General features: G+C 38.4%; 1 protein-coding gene across 1 annotated transcript in view; it reads right to left on the bottom strand.

The window, feature by feature from the left end:
* The window catches only part of LOC124776613 (serine/threonine-protein phosphatase 6 regulatory ankyrin repeat subunit B-like), a 379,233-nt gene that overhangs the window by 19,329 nt on the left and 338,022 nt on the right, over window positions 1-21,882 (bottom strand). The window contains exon 21 of the mRNA XM_047251691.1: window positions 5,571-5,672. Within this exon, the coding sequence (XP_047107647.1) occupies window positions 5,571-5,672 (102 nt within the window). The remainder of the gene's footprint in view (window positions 1-5,570; window positions 5,673-21,882) is intronic.

Here is a 21,882-nt window from a genome sequence, read left to right on the forward strand (position 1 = left end):
AGTACCCAAGTGAGTCACAATGGAAGCATGGTAGACGAAGAGGAAATAGTTGCCAAAATCATCAACAATCATTTTCTGACAGCAGCAGATCAAAGTGGATGTAAAGGATATATGGATGAAGCCATGAACCTTCTACAAAAAGCAGTGCAGAGAAAAATTAGTCTGATGTATGTACCCCACATCACAGCAGATGAGATTTAGAAGGTGATATGCCAAATAAAAAACAAAAATTCCACTGGTGTGGACAATATATCTATCGAAGTACTGGAACATTGCCACAAATATATTCTTTAAGTTTTGTGTCACATATTTAATGAATCTCTAAATCAAGGTATTGTTCCTAATAGACTAAAATTTGCAGTTGTTAAACCACTCTTCAAAAAGGGTGATAAAGCAGAGGTTTCTAACTACCGTCCAATTTCATTGTTAACAAGTCTTTCAAAAATCCTTGAAAAACTTATGTACAATAGAATCATGGCTCACCTTAATAAATAAAACATCCTTAATAAAAATCAGTTTGGATTCCAAAAGGGTGTTCCAACTGAACAAGCTATTTTCTCATTTGTCAACCAACTTCTTGAATCCATAAACAAGAAAATGACAACAGCTGGAATCTTTTGTGATCTGTCAAAAGCAATTGACTGTGTAGATCACAAGATTCTACTAAGAAAGGCTGACCATTATGGCTTAAAAGATAAAGCAGGGAATTGGCTTGAGTCGTATCTACATGACAGAAATCAGAAGGTAGTATTAAACATTTGTGCAAAGGCGCCTGCCAGTTCTGATTGGGGTACATTAAAATTTGGAGTGCTGCAGGGCTTGGTGCTTGGTCCCTTACTTTTCTTAATCTTTGTAAATAATCTCCCATGGTGTGTGAGCCAAGAAGCACACTTCACTCTATTTGCAGATGACACAACCATTATCATTGACATGGTACCCAACTGCAGTCTAGAGAACACTGCGATCACTATTTTCCAAGCAGTTCTAGATTGGTTCAGTGCAAATGGTCTGTCCCTCAATGTTAATAAGACTCATTCCATTCAGTTTCAAACAGTAAACAAAATATTGGAAAATGTTGAAATAAAATGTGGAGACAAAGAAATAGTGAAAGTTTTATCTTCCAAATTTCTGGGTTTACATATTGGTAACAAACTAAACTGGTCTGTCCACATCACTGACCTATGTAAAAGACTGAATTCAGCACCATTTGCCATTCACTCGATTGCACCTGTTTGTGACATGGAAACAATAAAAGCTGCATATGTTGGTTATTTCCATTCACTTATGGCATATGGCATCATATTCTGGGGAAATCAACCACAAGCAAATAAAGTCTGTGTTGCACAGAAGAAATTTATCAGGATTATGAGTGGAGTGCATCTTAGATCTTCTTGCAGAAATTTATTCAAACAGCTGGGGATCCTCACCATGCCTTGTCAATACATCTTGTCACTAATGTGCTTTGTGAACAAAAATTGTGCAATTTGCAAAATGAATAGTGAGTACCATGATCACAATACAAGAAGAAAACATGATCTTCACAATGATTTTAAAAAATCTCAGCATGGTACACAAAGGAGTTCATTATTCAAGTATAAAAGTGTTCAATAAACTTCCTGTCCCTATCAAATCAGTCATTGGGGATCTTACTAAATTCAAAAGAGAGCTAAAACTTCATCTTTTGGATAACTCTTCCTATTCTTTACAGGAATTCTTTGATTATGTGTAATACTTCTTGAATTTTTGTTTAATTTCATGCATTTCTAATAGAACTGATTATGTAGATTAGCATATCACTTGTTGTCAGAATATTGTTTAGATGAATCACTTTAAATTTGTTTATGTAATCATCTATGTCATTACTGCAGTATTATTTATGCAATCATCTATGTCATTACTGTACTATTATCTATGTTGTTATCTCTATTTTTGTGTGTAATTATTTGACATGTGGATGTCCTTTTTCATGTATCTGCATATATATGTTAAATTGGTTACCTCATGATCATCTACATGTGGCTATTACTTTAATAACCTGACACATCTACATCCTAGCAATACATTCACATCAAGGATCCATGGAAGTCGAAAATAAATAAATAAAAGAATCATCGACACTCACAAAAGGAAGCAGAACATCAACACATGTTCCATAGACTTAAGAAAGTACCACTCACCAAAGAAAACTACTAACAATAACTTGAAATAATAATGCAGATAGCATAAAAAATGGTTACAATAGTAAAATAATCAGAAAGCTAAACAACAAAATTAAAAGTAAAATTAAAGTAGAGAGCACCAAACCACAGACAACACCACAACACAACAGAACCAAACACAAACACTCCACACCACACCACAACAACTACGCAGAATAATCAGAAAAATATGAAAGAAAACAGTAGATGCTACACAATGACATATAAGCACAAGTGCGCGCGCACACACACACACACACACACACACACACACACACACACACACACACACACATCAAATCACCAACTTTTTCAAAAGACAGGGAATAAACATAGCATACACAACAGACAACTCTATACAAAAATACACCCAAACCCTGACAAAAAACAGACACTCATAGCAGAAAGCAGGTGTATATCAACTACAGTGTAACACTTGTGATGGTAAAAGGTAGAACACTTGATATCAGATACAAAGAACATATGAGAGCCTGGAAGTATGGAACAAATTACTCCACATTCGCAGAATACCTAAGAGAACATAACAACAAACCAACCACTAGAGAAAAAGATGTGAAAATAATTATAGTCAACAATAAAAAACACCTAACCTTGCAAGAAAAATTACGGCATATAGACAACCAAAACAGAAAGGAAAACCCTACTGAATGATCAAGTACACATGCCAAACAATTCATTGTTTACACAAATAGAGAAAATAATAGAATACCACTCCAAAAGAGGATAATAATAATAATAATATCACACAACACCTTTTCACTCACTCACTTGCCCATGAACCCCTCCCCAGAACATTTAAACCAAAACTCAAATCAGTGGATCACTAAAGGTTTCAACCTCTCTCTAACAGCTATTACATGCATATTCAACACTCTACAATTCAAACCTTTGAAAAAAAATGCTCACTCTTCAGGGAGAGGGTAAGGAGTCATTCCAATCACGGGAGCGGAAAGACTTAGCTTAGGGGGAATAAAGGACAGGTATACACTCACACACACACACACACACACACACACACACACACACACACACACACATAAGTTGCAGCAAGGAAAGGCAGTTTTATTTATAAAACAAGTATTTTTGTGCATGTTGCTGAGGATAGCCACACAAACAAACTTGTTAATTTATGGAATTGTTGACATTCAATTTCAGGAGTAGTTGTTTTCCATTGAAGATTTTGCCTCTTTACTTGTTAAATTCTGACTTTTGCCATTATATTTTTGTAGACCTGAATTTTATGTACAAGATGATTAAATCATCAATTAAGATTTTTGGATAATTTACACTAATTTTCGTTATCGCATTGGTACTTGTGAGTCAAGTATTCATAACATGCATGAATAACTTTTACTAAATATCTAGACCTCCAAATTTTTCACAAACCAGATCTTTAGTGATACCCATAGTTCATACTGAATAGCAAAATCTAACCTAGCTATTTTTCGAATAATTGTACAGTTTCTGAAATAACAATTTGTTCATATGTCAGTCTTTAAATAGTCAGATACTACTGAAGCTTGGCAGTCTGTGCCCAGGCCCAGTCAAGTACTTGTAACACCTATGTTGAATCACCTCCCAGTCTTGGTTCATGCAATAGATATGCACAGTTTGATCATGAAAATACATGTATCAGTGTCTGCAAAAACTCAGTAATGTTGATGTCTAACATTTTCAAGTTAATGAATATTTTGACAGAATTGTGTTATGGTCGGTAGGAGGCATGAGCTGGCACTGTCATTAGAACAAACAATTTTTGAGAGTGATGACTTTAATTAAGGACTGAACTAAGTGATCTATTGCACTGTACTTTTATCTGATGGATTACTACAAGACAGTACGCAAACTCTGATGTTAGAGTAAATATGAACTTCATACTGAGCAACACTCAATTAGTTCGATTAGTGATTACCATTGATTCTTGGAAAGTGATTTATTAATTTGTGCTTCAATGAATTTATAATTTATTCAAAGAATTCTGCCACTGGACCCTTGATTGTTAGTGAGTACTGATCTAGTTTTCACACTGTTAATCTTATAAAGCTGAAAACCTGGTCATTGGCCTAACAATAGCACTTTGTGGCTAATAAATGTATACAGAAGTGAAGTAAAAATTGTGAGTTATTGAGCTAACAACATCAAGTGCTTCCTTAGATTTTCAGATTCAAGGTGATGGACTGATATACTACTGAAAAGGTGATGGAAAAGAGGTTACAAAAACCAAGCTGGTGAACTTACAAGTTAGTCCTGCTTAATTCTGCCATTTCATCTGGAAATTTGAAAATGGTTTCAGCTTGTGGACTTCTAAGCATGCGGGTTCTAGTGTTTTAAATGGCTGTTCACCACAATAATCACTTATATGTCAGGTTAGAAGTTTACATTAAATAATAAACCATTTACATCATTTAAGTGTAACATAGTACAATATTGTTACATCAAGGATGCAAGCAGTTGAGGTATGTAGCATTACCATAGGAAGAACTTGCTCTAACAAGGCTCTGATTACTTGTCGTGTGCCACAAGGCTCTGTTCTGGGTCCCTGTCTCTTTCTGCTTTTTGTTAATGACCTCCCCTGAACCCCCCCTGAAACTTCTCCTGTACTATTTGATGATGATACAAATCTATTGTTCACAGTACATCAGTGCAACAAATGACTAACCAAATATCAGATAGAATGAGCAGGCTGCAGTCCAGGCTTCACAGAAATTAACTGTTGATGAATGCAAATAAAACAGCCTACATGGTTTTCTATCCATCAAAAAATCACCCTACTCAAATGGCACCAATAGTAATCGAAGTTCATGAAATTGTTCAAGTAGAAGAAACAAAAGTTTTGGGAATATGGGTAGATAACACTTTGGAGTCAGATGTACACAGGGATAAAGTGCTGAATAAGCTGAACAGCCTCTGTTATTCATTTAGAATTCTCATGCAACATAGGTACATTAAAACATTGTACTTTGGTCTAGTTCATTCCATTTTAACATAGTACATCCCCTTCTGGGGATCAGCACACACAAAATCTTCATAAAGTAATGCAGAGAAGGCTATTACAGATAATGAAGCAAGAACATCCTAGATCATCATCAAATTCAATTTTCAAAATACTTGAAAATTTTATCAGTACCAGTACCCTGTGTTTACATAGTGAAACCAATTTCATTCGTTAAAAAAAAAAAAGCATCTCTTAACAATAAATAATGGTACACATGATCACAATACGAGAACAAATTTGAGCATTCATTTGCTGCACCAGGCACTAAGCAGGTATCAAGTTGGGTAAGGAATGATTCCAGCAGAAATAGTAAAGATATTACTGTCTATGTTCATTTTGAATAAAATTTAGGTTACCTCTTCATCTCCTGCTTTTACAGCTACATGAACTGCTTTGATGCAATACTCCTGTGGAATATCCTTTAAGTTGCTTACTGCAGTCCACAGTAATTTCACTGCCTGGAATGAAAACACAGAAGGGGGAAAAGTAGAGTTGTGGTATGGAAAAGTTTTACAAAAGTCTTACCTCAATGTTTGGTTAGTAAAAAACTTATAGGAATCCGTTTATCCTTATAGTCATATTCACAATGTCACTGCTTTGTTGTTTATTTAATGTAAATTAAAATAAATTAAGAATTAATTTTTAATTCATGCAGCCATTTATGAATTCCTTATGAGAACTGCTCATTTAAAATTCAAATTATATCCTTGATATTATGAGAAGGATAGATTGCTACTCACCGTAAAGCTGATATATTACGTTGCAGACAGGCACAATGAAAAGACTGTTACACACTGAGCTTTTGGTCAATAACTTCTTCAAGAAGGGAAAACACACACATGCACATTAGCAGGCACCTTTCAAGCACACATGACTGCTCTCTCTGGCTGTCTGGCCAGAGTGTCTGGATGTAGTGGTCATGTCTATATGACGTGTGCCTACTTTTCTGAATGTGTTTGGGTTTTCATTTCTTTTCTGAAGAAGACTTTGCCCAAAAGCTCAGTATGCAACAGTCTTTTCATTCAGCCTGTCTATTACTCAATATGTCACTTTTGTGGCGAGTAGCAATATATCCTTTTCATAACTGCTGATATTTCAACCTGGGCTTTCCATCATTTGATATATAATATTATGATCTATAATGCATTAAAGTGTTTCTGTGGTGCAGTACTTAAGTAGTAGACTACACATGCAGAGTTCTTGGGTTCAATCCCTCATCAATCTTTTTGATTCTTATCAGGACTTATACCTTCTTTCATCCAAGGTTGTGCCTGTTAATGTAAAAATTACCATGTTGCATCTTGGTTCCATCTCCTTGTTGAACTGAAGATCCAATTATAGCTGGTTGCACAAATCAGTTTAGAATTTGGAGAAAAGCAATGAAATATCAGCTCTAAAAGCACAATGCCTAGTAAATCACTACCTTTATGTTGATGACATCTTTATCTTTTACAGTACATTAAAAGTTAGAATTCCTGTAATTAATAATGAGAGTAGATCAGCACTAGTTACAATTGGTTGTTAGTATGCTTTGCAGATGTACAGTCAACTGCAATAAATGTTTCTGCCTTTTATGTATCTAGCAATTTGTTCCACATCCCTGAAGGTCCTCCTTCACAATGGGATGTATCGAACATAATGTATAAATAAATGAGTGACTCATTTAATCACTGTTAACTAGAAAATTTTGCATTGTATAGATATCTGCATAATATCTATTGGGACCAAGGAAAAAACTCCGGTCATGTGTACAAAAATTGTTGTGTGTATGCCTGCATACTGGCTATTTCTGGAGTACTAGCTACCGTGGTGGCTTAAGTGGAACAACAAAAATAATATTAGTCATTGGCACTACTTGTGCTATTAGTGAAACAAAAATTAAGCAACTAAAATTTCTAGCTCTGCAGATTGAATGGCAAGTGACATGTTAATAAATGGAACTTAGGAATGCAAGTCTTGCTAACATTAATACTTGGGACAAAATTTATTAATGTTTATTTAATTGATGCGGTCTCAGAAACTCAAAGCCTTAACCATAGTCCTCATACAGCTGAATCACAATGCAGGATTATACTCTATAAAGTATTCAGTAACAGTTGGTTTTCCTTCCTGTATCAGCCAAATGCATTGCTGATATTCCTATCTCCTTAATTTTTGTGATGACCAGTCCCACATATGATGTGACACATTCACATGGAATGTAATATTGACTCTGTTTTCAAACGTTTACATAGTCTTTAATGCTACAAAGTACATTTAAACTTTGTTGGTAGGAATAAAATGCTCAAGATGCTTTATTTTCTGAGAAACAAACTAATTTGTTTTTCTGGAGCACCACCTGGAATACACTCATGAAACAGATATGACAATACTGCAAGCTTCAAGCTCTTAAGACTGTGCAGTTAAGGAGTGTGTTGAATAAGGATGTTATAAAAACTTACAAATGTGTAGTGTAGCAGCAATTAATAGTCAAACCTAACTATAAATGGGGACACCATAATAACAATATCTCACAGGTTGGTCTAGATGGAAATTAAAAAGAGTGCCTCATTTGTTATGCTATCAATTTTCTGTTTTGTGGTACTACAAGTTCATGTCAGACAAGTAACAATGCTCAATAAAATAAGCTTCATGTTTATCTGTATGTGTATAACTAGTTTAACACAGTAACAGTCAGACTACAGGAGTCAGAAATGAATACTAGAGAACACTGTCTACTTTTTAGACTGTGAATGGAGAAGAGATAGTATAAATAGAAATGAAGGAAAAAGTTGCTGAATCTCTTCCAATCAGACAGACAGTGACATTGGGAGACAACAGTGGATCACTGTCTCTCTCTCTCTCTCTCTCTCTCTCTCTCAAGGAATTTTCTGGAGTCATTGGTCGCAGTTAGCGACTTGTGACTCTTATATCCACTACTAATGATTTCATCTATAATACATATAATTGTATATGTATGGTAATATAGCATCTTGGTGAGCCAAAACATTATGACCACCTGCTTAAAAATTTGCTGGTCCACATCTCGAACAGAATACAGGAGCAGTTTTGCCTGACATGGATTCAGAAAGTCCTTGGTAGGTTTCTGGAGGTACGTGGCACCACATATATATGCACAGCCCATGTAATTCCCATACATTTTGGGTCAGTGGTTTGTGGGCACAAAGCTGGTGTCTGATATCATCCCAGAAGTTCTCATAGTATTCAGATAGTTTAAATTTTGTGGCCAAAATATCAATGTGAATTAACTATTATGCTCCTCAAGTCACTGCAGCTGACCTTGTGATATGGGCAGTTATACTGCTGGAAGAGCCACCATCATAGGGGAAGGCATCTAGCATAAAGGGAAGCAGGAGGTCCACAATAATGTTCATGTTGTCCACAGCTGCTATAGTGTCGTTGGTTACTACCAGCTGTACCATGGAAGCTGTAGCAAATTTTCCCCACAGCCATAACACTACCCCCATTGGCTTGCGTTTGTGGTGCAGTGCACATTCCAAGCAGCCATGTTACTGAATTATGGTATATCCAGGCATGACCATCAACACGGTGTAACAAAGAAAGCAATTTATCTTACCAGGTGCACATTTACACTGATCCAAGTCCAATGTTGATGACAGTATATGTACAGGAGTTGTATTTGGAAACATACAGGGGTTGCCCATTGTGGAGCCCCATGTTTAATGCTTTGGAGGCCATGCCCAAGTATAGCTTGGGTCATAAGTTTGTGTTAAAAAGATTGTGCACAAGTATAGATCAGGCCACAATTTCATTTCTGTAGGAGCCACCTATCACTCAAAAACTGAACTCATTTTGTATGACAACAATGTACAGATCATTTTGTATGACAACAATGTATGGATGTTGCTAACAGCCCCTTTACTGGTGCTGCCTTCTGTTGTCAACAACAGCAAATGTAGCAGCTGCTGTCGCAAATGTTCGAGTCAATCTGATCACACTGACATAATTTCATGCATGTACTCATGAGATTTTGCAGTTTTCTGTCATTTTGCTACTAATTCATCACATTTGCTGAGTGAGCAAAATATTTTGGAATCTCATGAGGAAGAAATTGCTCAATAACTCACGTCACACCTTTTTCTTCGGAGAATAATTATACTTTCTGTTATCATTATTTTAAACTTTCTAATCTATCAAAGAACTAAAGTAAATATGAAAACTAAATCATAAGCTATGTCCTTTTGTAGTACATATTACTACTGGAGATACATCAATTACATATTCTTGCAAGTCACCTGTCTCCAAAGAGTTAGCAATGTGTGCTGAACTGAGTGCTCTGAAACATTTATGTCGGCACCAGATTTACAGAGTGAGCAAGCCTCTGACTTCCATGGTCTGTGATGGGGCATTGATGTACTGCAGTTTGTCACCTACTGATAGCTTCACTAGTCTTCAATCACTTTCCATAGATGCTCACAACAGTTGCACCCAAACAGCCAGTAGCTTCACCATTTCTGGGATGTTCATTCCAAGGCACCAGGCCATAAAGATCTGCCCTTCATCAAAGTCACTGATGTCGTTGGATTTCCATATTTGTGGCCCATGCCATCACTATAATGATTCCCACTTTGTCTTGCTCTCTTTATTTCATTTACTGTGTTACATATCTGCAAGTGCCAACAGGCAACATTCACTTTTGTGGTGGGCAGTGGTCATAATGTTCTGGCTTATGTGTATGTAGTGGAAGCAGTAAAGGTAACAACTCAACATATAGTTGAGGCATTGAGTGGTTGATAAGCATATATACAAGACTGAAAACATTGCTAAGATTTTGCATGATGCCTTCTTAACAGATAAGCAGCAAACCTACATCTACATCTATACTCTCAAAACCATCATGAGGTGTGTGTCCCATTGTACCAGTTACCAGGGTTTCATCCCATTCCATTCATGAATGGAGTGTGGGAAGAATGAGTGTTTGAATGCCATGCTGTGTGCAGTAATTATTCTAATCTTATCCTCATGATACCTATCTGAGCAATATGTAGGGGATTATAGTATATTTCTAGAGTCATCATTTAAAGCCATTCTTCAAACTTTGTTAATAGACTTTTGTTTGTTGGTTGGATGGCATGTGGATTAAAGAGACTAGACTGCATGGTTATGAGTCCCTTTTTCCTTGGTCACAAAGCACTTGAATTAAAACCATACCCCAAAAGAATCCTGTCACCTGAAATCAATAGCATAAAATGAACTGCAACCACACTGAAGGGGAAAACAAAAGAAGCAAGCCAAAAGTGAAAACATTAACTAAAAAGAAAAAAGCTGTAGAAGGTGTTTAAACAATACAGCAGATGGCCTGGGCTGGCTGATCAAAAGAATAAAAAAGGATGAGCCAACCATTCTGCAACACACCAGAATCTCCAGCCTAAAAACACAAGACAAGAGAAACACATATGGTGTAAAAATGAACACAATGTCGAGCAGACAGCACTAGAGGGAGTGAGGAAGAGTTAAAATGGAGGAAGGGAGAAGGCCTGGGAGAGAAGGCCACACGCCACCCTTAGTGAGTGATAAAAAAAGACCAGCCATTGTCACCTAACACCATAGGTAGTGCATCAGGAAGGTTAAAAGATTGCCACAGGGTAGATAGATTGGGATAGTTCTACAAGATATGGGCTGGTGTCAATCCAGAGCCACAGTGACACTGGAGTGGGTCCTCAAGATGGAGGAGGTGACTTGGAGTCAGCCAAGTATGGCCTTTGCAGAGCAGGCAAAGGACAACATAGTGCCTGTGAGTAGATCACATCGATGACCTCTACACATTCTTTGTCTCCTATATGGCACGTAATCTATTTGGCATACTTAGGGTGTACCATTCGATATTCCAGATTCCGAAAACTTTTGGCATAAGACCAATCGGATTCTCCAGTGTGCTGGTCTCTTGAGTCACTTTACTCATAGCCTGTTTGACCAGCCTGTCAGCAAGTTCATTTCCAAAGATTCCAATATGTCCTGGGGCCCAGATGAAGGCCACTGAACGTCCACAGTTTTTGATGGCATAAAGAGACTCCTGGATAGTCATTACGAAAGGATGGTGAGGGAAGTATTGGTCCAGAACTTGTAGGCTGCTTAAGGAATCACTATAGTTGAGGAAGGACTCATCTGTGCAGGAGTGGATGAGCACAAGAGTGTGAGAGATGGCTACCAACCCTGCAGTGAAAACACTGCAGCTGTCTGACAAGGAGTGCTATTCAGTACATCCAGCATGAGCATAAGTGAAGCCAGCGTGACCATTGGCCATCGAGTCATTAGTGTAGACTATTTCTGAGCCCTGAAACTCCCTGAGAATAGACAAACATTGGTGGTGGAAGGCCTCAGGAGGAACAGTCTTTTGGGCCTTGTGACAGATCCAGATGAAGCTGTGACCATGGCATGGGCCATGGAGGTGTATATGAGTGGACCCGGAGGAAAGGTGGCAGTTAAGTGAGAAGGGACCGAACACAGACTGCAGTTATAATCCTCAATGTGGGCCGCCATTGCAGTAGAAGTATCACTATGTTAGGGAAAAGAAGATGGTAATTTAGACTTTGAGACAAGCTGCAAATGTATGCGGTACAGTTTGCAAGCTGTTGTTGCCACCTGATCTGCAATGGAGGAATCCCATCTTCCACGAGTAGGCTGTACACTGGGCTCATTCAGAAAGCTCCAATCACAAGTCAAACTCCACAGTGGTGTACAGAGTCCAGCATCCACAATGCTGAGGGTGATGCTGAATGATACACCAAGCTCCCATAGTCCATACATGACTGTACAAGGGCTTTGTATAGCTGCAACAGTGTAGGGTGATCTGCACCCCTTTCAATATGGCTCAGGAATGCAAGAACATTAAGTTGTGGCCAGCACTTTTACTTAAGCTGATGAAGATGGGGAGCCAAGTTATGTGGGCATCAAAAACCTGTCCTAAAAAGTGATAAGTCCCAACTATGTTAAATAGTTGGTTATTGAGGTAAAGTTCTGGATGTGGGTGGACAGTATGATGACAACAGAAGTGCATGACATACGTCCTGGCAGCTAAAAAATGAAAGGTGAAGGTCCATGACTGAGCCTTTCATATGGCTCCTTGCAGTTGATTTTCAGCCACACCAATAGTAGATGTGCAAAAGGAAATACAAAAGTCATCATCATATACAAAGGATGATACAGAGGAGCCCAGTGCTGCTATGAGACCATTAATGGCCCCTAAAAGAGTGAGACACTCAGTGCAGAGCCCTGTGGGACCCCATTCTCGTGGATATGGGGTGACACACTGACCTGACTCTAAAGGTGTGGAATGGCAAAAAGTTCTGTATAAAAATTGGGAGCAGGCCCCAGAGAACCCACTCATGCAAAGTAGTGAGGATGTGGTGTCGGCAACTGGTGTCATATGCTTTAGTCAGGCCAAAAAAGCTGATAATAAGGTGATGATCGCAGGAGAAAGCCATTCACATGGCAGGCTCTAGGTACACCAAGTTGTTAGTAGTGGAGGAACCTTGGCAAAAACTGCCCTGGGACAGAGCCAGATGCCCTGAGACTAAAGGAGCCAACACAACTGCTGGCTCACCATGCACTCAAGCAGCTTGCACAGAAAGTTAATGAGGCTAATACAATGATAACTATCCATGTCTAGCGGTTTCTTACCAGGTTTTAGCACTGGAATGATAATACTTTCTCACCACTGTGGTGGGAATTCGCCATTGCTCCAGATGTGGTTGCAGACAGGAAGGACGTGGTGCTGCTAATCCACCAACACTGGCCCAGGGAATGTTTCAGGACAATTGACAAGAGCACTGAGAAATTATATGGCTCAGGGTGGCATGTAGCAAAAGATAGGTGTTGTCGTTCCACCCACTGTTTCAGGGGATGAAAGACATGGTGGCAATTCTCAGAGGCAGTGGTTTGAGCATAATGTTTGGCAAAACACTCTCCGGTTGCATTTGGGTTGGTATATACAGCTCAATGCATGGAAATCCCAGGTATACGTGCAGGGATCTGATTTCCGTAAAGGTATCTGAGCTTACTGCAGATGTGGGAAGCAGAGGTTTTGATGTGTGCTGCTTATGACCTTGTAGAGCCCACCTACAATCCCTAATGGCCACAGCAATTTCTGGCAACCACCAAGGCACTGTCTTCTACTAGGGGCAACCTGAGGAACAAGGGAGCAGATTCAGCTGCAGAAACAATGGTTGTAGTAACATCCTTGATCACTGCTTCAAAGTTACCAAACAATGGAGATCCAATGGTAGCAGAGGTGAAAGCATCCAGATGAGTGACGCGGGGAAAGGGACAGGAAAAGTGGAAAGTGGTCACTACCACACAGGTCGTCATAGAGGTAGAAGACCAGGACTGAGATCAATGGCTGGGTACCTGCCATGCATCACACTGAAATGAGTGGGGACACCTGTGTTTACAAGGCAAAGATTGTGTTGAGTTAGTAGATTCTTGAGATCTTTATCATAGACGGTAATCTTGGTTCCACTCCACAAAGGGTTATGGGTGTTAAAATCACCCAGAAATAGAAAAGGTGGGGGGAGCTGGGAAACTAGTGCAGCCAGTACATGATCCGGCATTCCACCATCTGGAGGAAGGTAGATGTTGCAGATGGTAATTTCCTGTGTTCCTCTCACCACAACAGCCACAGCTACTAAAATTATTTTAAGGGGCACAGGCTCACTATAGACAGGAATAAGGACATATAGACATACTCCACCTGATGTCCTGCTACAGTCAGAATGATTTTTGTAACACCCCCCAATAGCCACAAAGGGTTGGAGGTCCACACTGCTGGAATCAAGGCTTCCTGAAAGGCAGTGCAAAAAGCAGGTGTATATGCCTGTGAGTTGTCATAACTCAGCCAGGCGAGGGAAAAAACCACCACAAGTCCACTGGAGAGTAATGGTTTCTAAAATCTGGGAAGGCATGAAGAGACCAAGGAGGCAGTTTATACCTCAGCAGTGCAATACCAGTGTTGTCAGGGGGCAATGACCAAAAGGGTACATGGTGACCCCCCTCCCCCCCCCCCCTCCCCCCCCAACCACCACCATAAGGGACTGGCTACTGTGGCGGATATATGGTGTGAAATGATCCTCTATTATTGTGAGTGTAGGATATGACAGTGCACAATGGATATAAAGGATGCACAATGTAAGAAGTCCTTGCCCAAAAGGCTGGATTACAGGTGTAATTACAGTTCCATTACAATAATAGATGCAAAAGGTTTCAGTGCACAATGGGTCCATGATGCACAACATATGGCATCCTTCCCCAAATGGCCTGTACATCTGAAAAATTTTGAAAATGTGGAGATCAAATCCTAAAATGGGACCATAGGACTTGAGGCTGAAAAAGCTGAAACTCGTTTTAGTTACCTCTTATGACAGGCAGGAATACCTTGGGCCTATACTAACCTTCATTCCTGCAGGGGGAGTTAAAAGACTTTCTCAGGATAGTTTACATCTATCTTTAAGAGTCTTCCAGTTTAGTTCCTTCAATACCTTTGTAACAGTCATCCAGTTTAGTTCCTTCAGTACCTTTGCAACGATCTCCCATGGATCAAACAAACCTGTGACCATTCATGCTACCCTTCTCTGTATGTGTTCAATATCCCCCGTTAGCTCTAATTGGTATAGGTCCCATAGGCTTGAGCAGTATTCTAAAACTGGTTACATGAGTGATTTGTAAGCACTCTCCTTTGCAGAATGAGTGCTCTTTCTCAGTATTATACCAATAAATGATGTCTGCCACTTGCTTTACCCATGACTGAGCCATTGTGATCATTCCATTTCATAACCCTAGAAAGTGTTACACCCAGGGGTATTTGTATGAGTTGGCTGATTACAACAGTAGCTCATTGATATTATAGTCATAGATAATACATTTTTTTTCATTTTGTGAAGTGCACAGTTATAAATTTCTGAACATTTATAGCAAGCTGCCAATCTTTGCACAACTGTGAAATCTTATGAAGATCTGACTGAATATAAATGCAGCTTCTTTCAGATACTGTTTCATTATAGATAACTGCATCACCTGGAAGATCATTAATATATAACATGAGCACCAAGGATCCCCAACACATTTCCCTGGGGCTCACCTGAAGTTACTTCTACAACTGATGATGGCTCCCCATCCAAGATAACATGCCGTGTCCTCAATCCAATCTCAAATTTCACTTGATACCCGTATGATGATACTTTTGACAATAAGCATAGGTGTGGTAATGAGTCAAATGCTTTTCAGAAATCAAGAAATACTGCATCTACCTGGCTGCCTTGATCCAAAGCTTTCAATATGTTGTGAGAAAAGAGCGAGTTGGGTTTCACATGATCGATGTTTTTGGAATCCATGCAGGATGGTAATGAGGAGGTTATTCCAGCATTCCAGTGGTGATGTGTCTGTGTGTTGGGAAGAGGGGGGGGGGGGAGGTTTGTTCCCCATACATTGTCTTTCCTTCATTTAAGACTGCCAATGTGAAACCTTTGACCTAGTCCTGCTTGGTTTGTGACTCTTAAGCACACACTGTTGTCACAGTGTAATTTCTGTCACATCTGCAATCCAGATAGCATTATAAGAAGCAAGGACTATCATACCTACCATTGACAGTATTTACGTGTCAAGACTGAGCTTTATTCACACTGCTGCTGGCATAACTTTGTAACATAATTGCTACTGACCATGCACTTAGTGTTCACTGTATGGAAATGTTGTAGGTTCACAAAGAGAGCAGTGATTTTCATTGGGTACTTTTGCTGTTCTTGTTACTTGCACATGACTCAGTCACAAGATGCAAATAGCCAAACAAATGAATTCATACACAAATGTATGACTTTCTTTGCAACCTTAAAGACAATCCCAGAAGAGATGAAACATAATCAAGTATACTGACTGCAACAGGAAAAGATTTACATTTACATGGATACTCTGTAAATCATATTTATGTCTCTGGCAGAGAGTTCATTGAACCACATTCACAATTCCCTAATATTCCAATCTTGTATAGTGGGCAAAAATAACAACCACCTATATCTTTCTGTATCATTTCTGATTTCCCTTATTTTATCATGGTGATCATTTCTCCGTGTATAGCATGGCATCAAAAAAATATTTTTGCATTCAGAGGAGAAAGTTGGTGATTGGAATTTTATGAGAAGATTGCTCTGCAATGAAAAACGCCTTTGTTTTAATGATGTCTATCACAAATCCAGTATCATTTCAGTGACACTCTCTCCCCTATTTTGTGATAATACAAAATGTGTTGTCCTTCTTTGAAATTTTGGCTCACCTTCCCCACAATATTATCTATGTGGTCTTTCCAACTGAAGTTGTTCATAATTTTAACACCCAAGTACTTAGTTGAATTGACAGCCTTGAGAATTGTACTGTTTTTTGAGTAATCGAATTCCAATGGATTTCTTTTGGAACTCATATGGATCACCTCACACTTTTCGTTATTTAGCGTCAACTGCCACCTGCCACACCACACAGCAATCTTTTCTAAATTGCTTTGCAACTGATACGGGTCTTCGGATGACCTTACTAGACGGTAAATTACAGCATCATCTGCAAACAACCTAAGAGAACTGCTCAGATTGTCACCCAGGTCATTTATATAGATCAGGAACAGTAGAGGTCCCAGGATGCTTCCCTGGGGAACACCTGATATCACTTCAGTTTTACTTGATGATTTGCCGACTATTACTACAAACTGCGACCTTCCTGACAGGAATCACGAATCCAGTTGCACAACTGAGACGATACCCCAAAGACTCGCAGCTTGATTAGACATAGCTTGTGAGGAATGGTGTCAAAAGCTTTCCGGAAATCTAGAAATACGGAATCAACTTGAGATCCCCTGTCGATAGCGGCCATTACTTCGTGCAAATAAAGAGCTAGCTGCATTCCACAAGAACGGTGTTTTCTGAAACCATGCTGATTATGTATCAATAGAGTGTTCCCTTCGAGGTGATTCGTAATGTTTTAATACAGTATATGCTCCAAAACCCTACTGCAAATCGACGTCAATGATATAGGTCTGTAGTTCGATGGATTACTCCTACTACCCTTCTTAAGCACTGGTGCGACCTGTGCAATTTTCCAATCTGTAGGTACAGATGTATCGGTGAGCGAGCGGTTGTATGTGATTGCTAAGTAGGGTGCTATTGTATCAGCGTAATCTGAAAGGAACCTAATTGGTATACAATCTGGACCTCTAAGAAACTCATGCTAGCAGCTGTTTGTGTTTCAAATTCTGGAATATTCCATTCATCTTCCCTGGTGAAGGAATTTCGGAAAACTGTGTTCAATAACTCTGCTTTAGCGGCACAGTCATCGGTAACAGTACCATCGGCACTGCGCAGAGAGGGTATTGACTGCGTCTTGCCGCTTGTGTACTTTACATACAACCAGAATTTCTTCGGATTTTCTACCAAATTTCGAGACAATGTTTTGTTGTGGAACCTATTAAAGGTATCTCGCATTGAAGTCCGTGCCAAATTTTACGCGTCTGTAAATTTTAGCAAATCTTCGGGATTTCGCGTTCTTCTGAACTTCACATGCTTTTTCCGTTGCCTCTGCAACAGCGTTTGGACCTGTATTGTGTACCATTGGGGATCAGTTCCATCTCTTACCAATTTATGAGGTATGAATCTCTCAGTTGCTGTTGCTACTATATCTTTGAATTTGAGCCACATCTCGTCTACATTTGCATAGTCAGTTCAGAAGGAATGGAGATTGTCTCTTAGGAAGGCTTCTAGTGACACTTTATCCACTTTTTTAAATAAAATTATTTTGCGTTTGTTTCTGGTGGATTTGGAAGAAATGGTATTGAGCCTAGCTACAACGACCTTGTGATCACTAATCCCTGTATGCTCTCTATTAGCTCTGGACTGTTTGTGGCTAATAGGTCAAGTGTGCTTTCGCAACCATTTACAATTCACGTGAGTTCGTGGACTAACTGCTTGAAATAATTTTTGGAGAAAGCATTTAGGACAATTTCGGAAGATGTTTTCTGCCTACCACCGGCTTTGAACAAGGTTTTTTGCCAACATATCGAGGGAAGGTTGAAGTCCCCACCAACTATAACCGTATGAGTGGGGTATTTATTTGTTACGAGACTCAAATTTTCTCTGAACTGTTCAGCAACTATATCATCGGAGTCTGGGTGTCGGTAGAAGGAGCCAATTATTAACTTAGTTCGGCTGTTAAGTATAACCTCCACCCACACCAATTCGCACGGAGTATCTACTTTGACTTCACTACAAGATAAACCACTACTGACAGACACAAACACTCCACCACCAATTCTGCCTAATCTATGTTTCCTGAACACCGTCTGAGACTTCATAAAAATTTCTGCAGAACTTATTTCAGGCTTTAGCCAGCTTTCTGTACCTATAACGATTTCAGCTTCTGTGCTTTCTATTAGCACTTGAAGCTCAAGGACTTTCCCAGCACATTAGATTGGTTACATTTTCTAAGTGTCCAGCCAATAAAATGCAGTCTTTTATTAGACTTCCCCACAAAATCTTCTATGTGTTCCTTCCAATTTAAGTTGTTCATAATTGTAATTCCTAGGTATTTAGTTGAATTTACAGCTTTTAGATTTGACTGATTTATTGTGTAAGCAAAGTTTAACGGATTCCTTTTAGCACTCATGTGGGTGTCCTCACACTTTTCATTGTTTGAGGTCAATTGCAATTTTCACACCATACAAATATCTTTTCTAAATCATTTTGAAATTTGTTTTGATCTTCTGATTACTTTACTAGTCAATAAATGGCAGCGTCATCTGAAAACAACCTAAGACGGTTCCTCACATTGTCTCCCAAATCGTTTATATACATAAGGAACAGCAAAGGGCCTATAACACTACCTTGGGGAACTCCAGAAATCACTTCTGTTTTACTCAATGGCTTCCCATCAATTACTACAAACTATGACCTCTCTGGCAGGAAATCACAAAACCAGTCACATAACTGAGTTGATATTCCATAATAACGCAATTTCACTACAAGTGGCTTGTGTGGTACAGAGTCAAAAGCCTTCCAGAAATCCAGAAAAACACAAACAATTTGAAATCCCTTGTCAATAGCACTCAACACTTCATGTGAGTGAAGAGCTAGTTGTGTTTTACAAGAACGATGTTTTCTAAATCCGTGTTGACTGTGTGTCGAATAGACCATTTTCTTCAAAGTAATTCGTAATGTTCGAACACAATATATGTCCCAAAATAATGCTGCATATTGACATTAATAACATGGGCCTGTAATTTAGTGGATTACTCCTACTACCTTTCTTGAATATTGGTGTGACCTGTGCAACTTTCCAGATATGGTGTATTACGATGAAATTTATGGAGAATATGTATGGAAGCATAGGGAATGGAAAGTTGTAATAAGGAAACAAAGTTTTGACCACCAAAGAAAGACATTAGTTGCAGAAGATCCTCAATTTATTTGGGAAATTTCAAAAATGATGTTGGTCATCATATTTTACTGGAATTTTAAGTTCAGAATGAGTGTCCCACAAAGGAAGAATTCTACAATGTTGTAGCAACTAGGGAAACTTGACCAAGAAAAATGTACATCAGGAAATAAAATCATTGTCACCACATTATTATTTTGATGCGGTGGTGTCCAATCAAAATCACATAGGAAGCACATCAGGATTTTATGGGCAGGTACCAACTGCAAAGTATATATGGTCTTATTGTCTGTATGCAGCTTCATCCTAATGCAGCTTCATCAAAAGTGCAAAGCTAATATTTACATTACGTTTGAACTTGTCCACTAAGCAGGAAATATGGGCCATGAGGTTGTGTAACACCCCTCTTACAACTATCAATACAAGCCATCAGAAAATATGTGGGTGCTAGTGAAAGGAAATATCACATACAGAAATTGCACATTAAGAATTAAAGAATCAAAGAATTTACTTGAGGAAGTCATTGGCAATATTGCTGTGGAAGGTGGTTAATTAGTGTATGCCACACTGAAAATTCACAAGGAAGTGCCTTTCTGAAGGATGGAATATGAGAAAATTTAATTGTTGTCATTGCTTCAAATGACTTTGAATACCTGATCTTTGAATACACTTACTTCTGCAGAACAGGACAGTAGAAAAATAAAGTTACATTAACTGCTTTGTTTCTTGTTCTTAATCTTTGTCAAAGGTGGGTAAATCCAAGAAAAGTGAAACCAAAACTCAAAATTTTGAAATGCAATAGTTTTTGTTCTCCGGTACATGAATTTGAAAGTCAGAACATTTAATTTCTGAAATTGTACAATACTTTAGATCATAGTGGCATATAGGTTATATTTTTATTCTTCATTGCAAAATGTCTCTCATTGTTTCAGATAAATTATTTAGACATCTCCAAAAAATTCAAATAATAATGGAAAGACATTTTACATTACAGAAACAAATGAACAAAACAAAACTAGGAACTAATTTATTATTACATCCGTAACAAATTAATTGTAAGAGTTTGCCTCATATTCTTAATTTTATATTTAATGAAACAAAAATGATTATGTTTTTGTATTTAGCTATGACAGATAAAATTTCAGTGAAAAAACATTTTAAAATGCATCACAGTGGCCAGATATGCTGTTACAGACATAATACTAGATTTTTGTCAGATGGAACAAGAAATTCCAAAACTTTTTCAAAAATACATCTACCTCATTCACGAACTATGGAAATTTAAAGAAGTAACTCTTGCCTCTTTCCTCAGATGAATTCATCAGCTGGTAGTGGTGGAATGATGACAAAACAGGAAGATAGTTAATGTTGTTGTAGGATGAGCAAATTGGACAATTTTTTTTTTATTTGTCTGTCTCAGTTGCATTGATCAAATTCTGCTGCAGTGATTACTGGTTTCAGGCTAACACACCTTTACTCAAACCACACACCTCACTGTTAACCACAATTATACATACAATATGATCCAAAAACACACGAACAACTTCTATACAGCAAAGTATACTGTGGGCAACAAGTACCCTCACTGACCTTAGCTTACGTGCCTGTTGCAACTGACTGACACTGTATGGTTCCATAGATGATGGTTTCAAAATGTTGCAGAACAATTTACCAATGTTTCTTATTCACTGTTTTATCAAAAATAAGTAACATTCCTTCCTAAAAATGTAAAACGCTGAAAATAGTTTGGATAGCATTTGTGTTCTGCAGATTAGTTTTAGTCCAAACTTCACTGTTGCTTATCAGGAGGATGTGTAGAGTGCACACTGGAGTAATCAACAAATCATTATTTACACATCAGTTGCTTACACAGTTACTGATCCAGTTTTACGTATCAGTATATCTGATTACCTGCAACATGCTAAGCTACCTGTTCATGCTTTTATCGATAAAATACTTCAGAACTGAAAAGCTAAATTCCCTAATCTTAAATTGATGGAAATATTCTCTGACGGAGCTAGTCAACATTTCAAACAGCGGAACACATTGCCCAATGCAACTCTCAGCAAACATGTTTGTGATCTTGTGTTAAATTCAAATTTCTTTTGTTTTTCCCATGGAAAAAGAGATGTTGATGGCATTGGATAAATGCTGATGCACCTTGTGTGGCAGTGCATGAAAGCTAAACACCCTCTCATTACTGACTGATCACCTTTAGTACAATGTGCAAAATACATAAGTGATAAA

Source organism: Schistocerca piceifrons, chromosome 1, assembly GCF_021461385.2.
Source record: "Schistocerca piceifrons isolate TAMUIC-IGC-003096 chromosome 1, iqSchPice1.1, whole genome shotgun sequence".
Lineage (NCBI taxonomy): Eukaryota > Metazoa > Arthropoda > Insecta > Orthoptera > Acrididae > Schistocerca > Schistocerca piceifrons.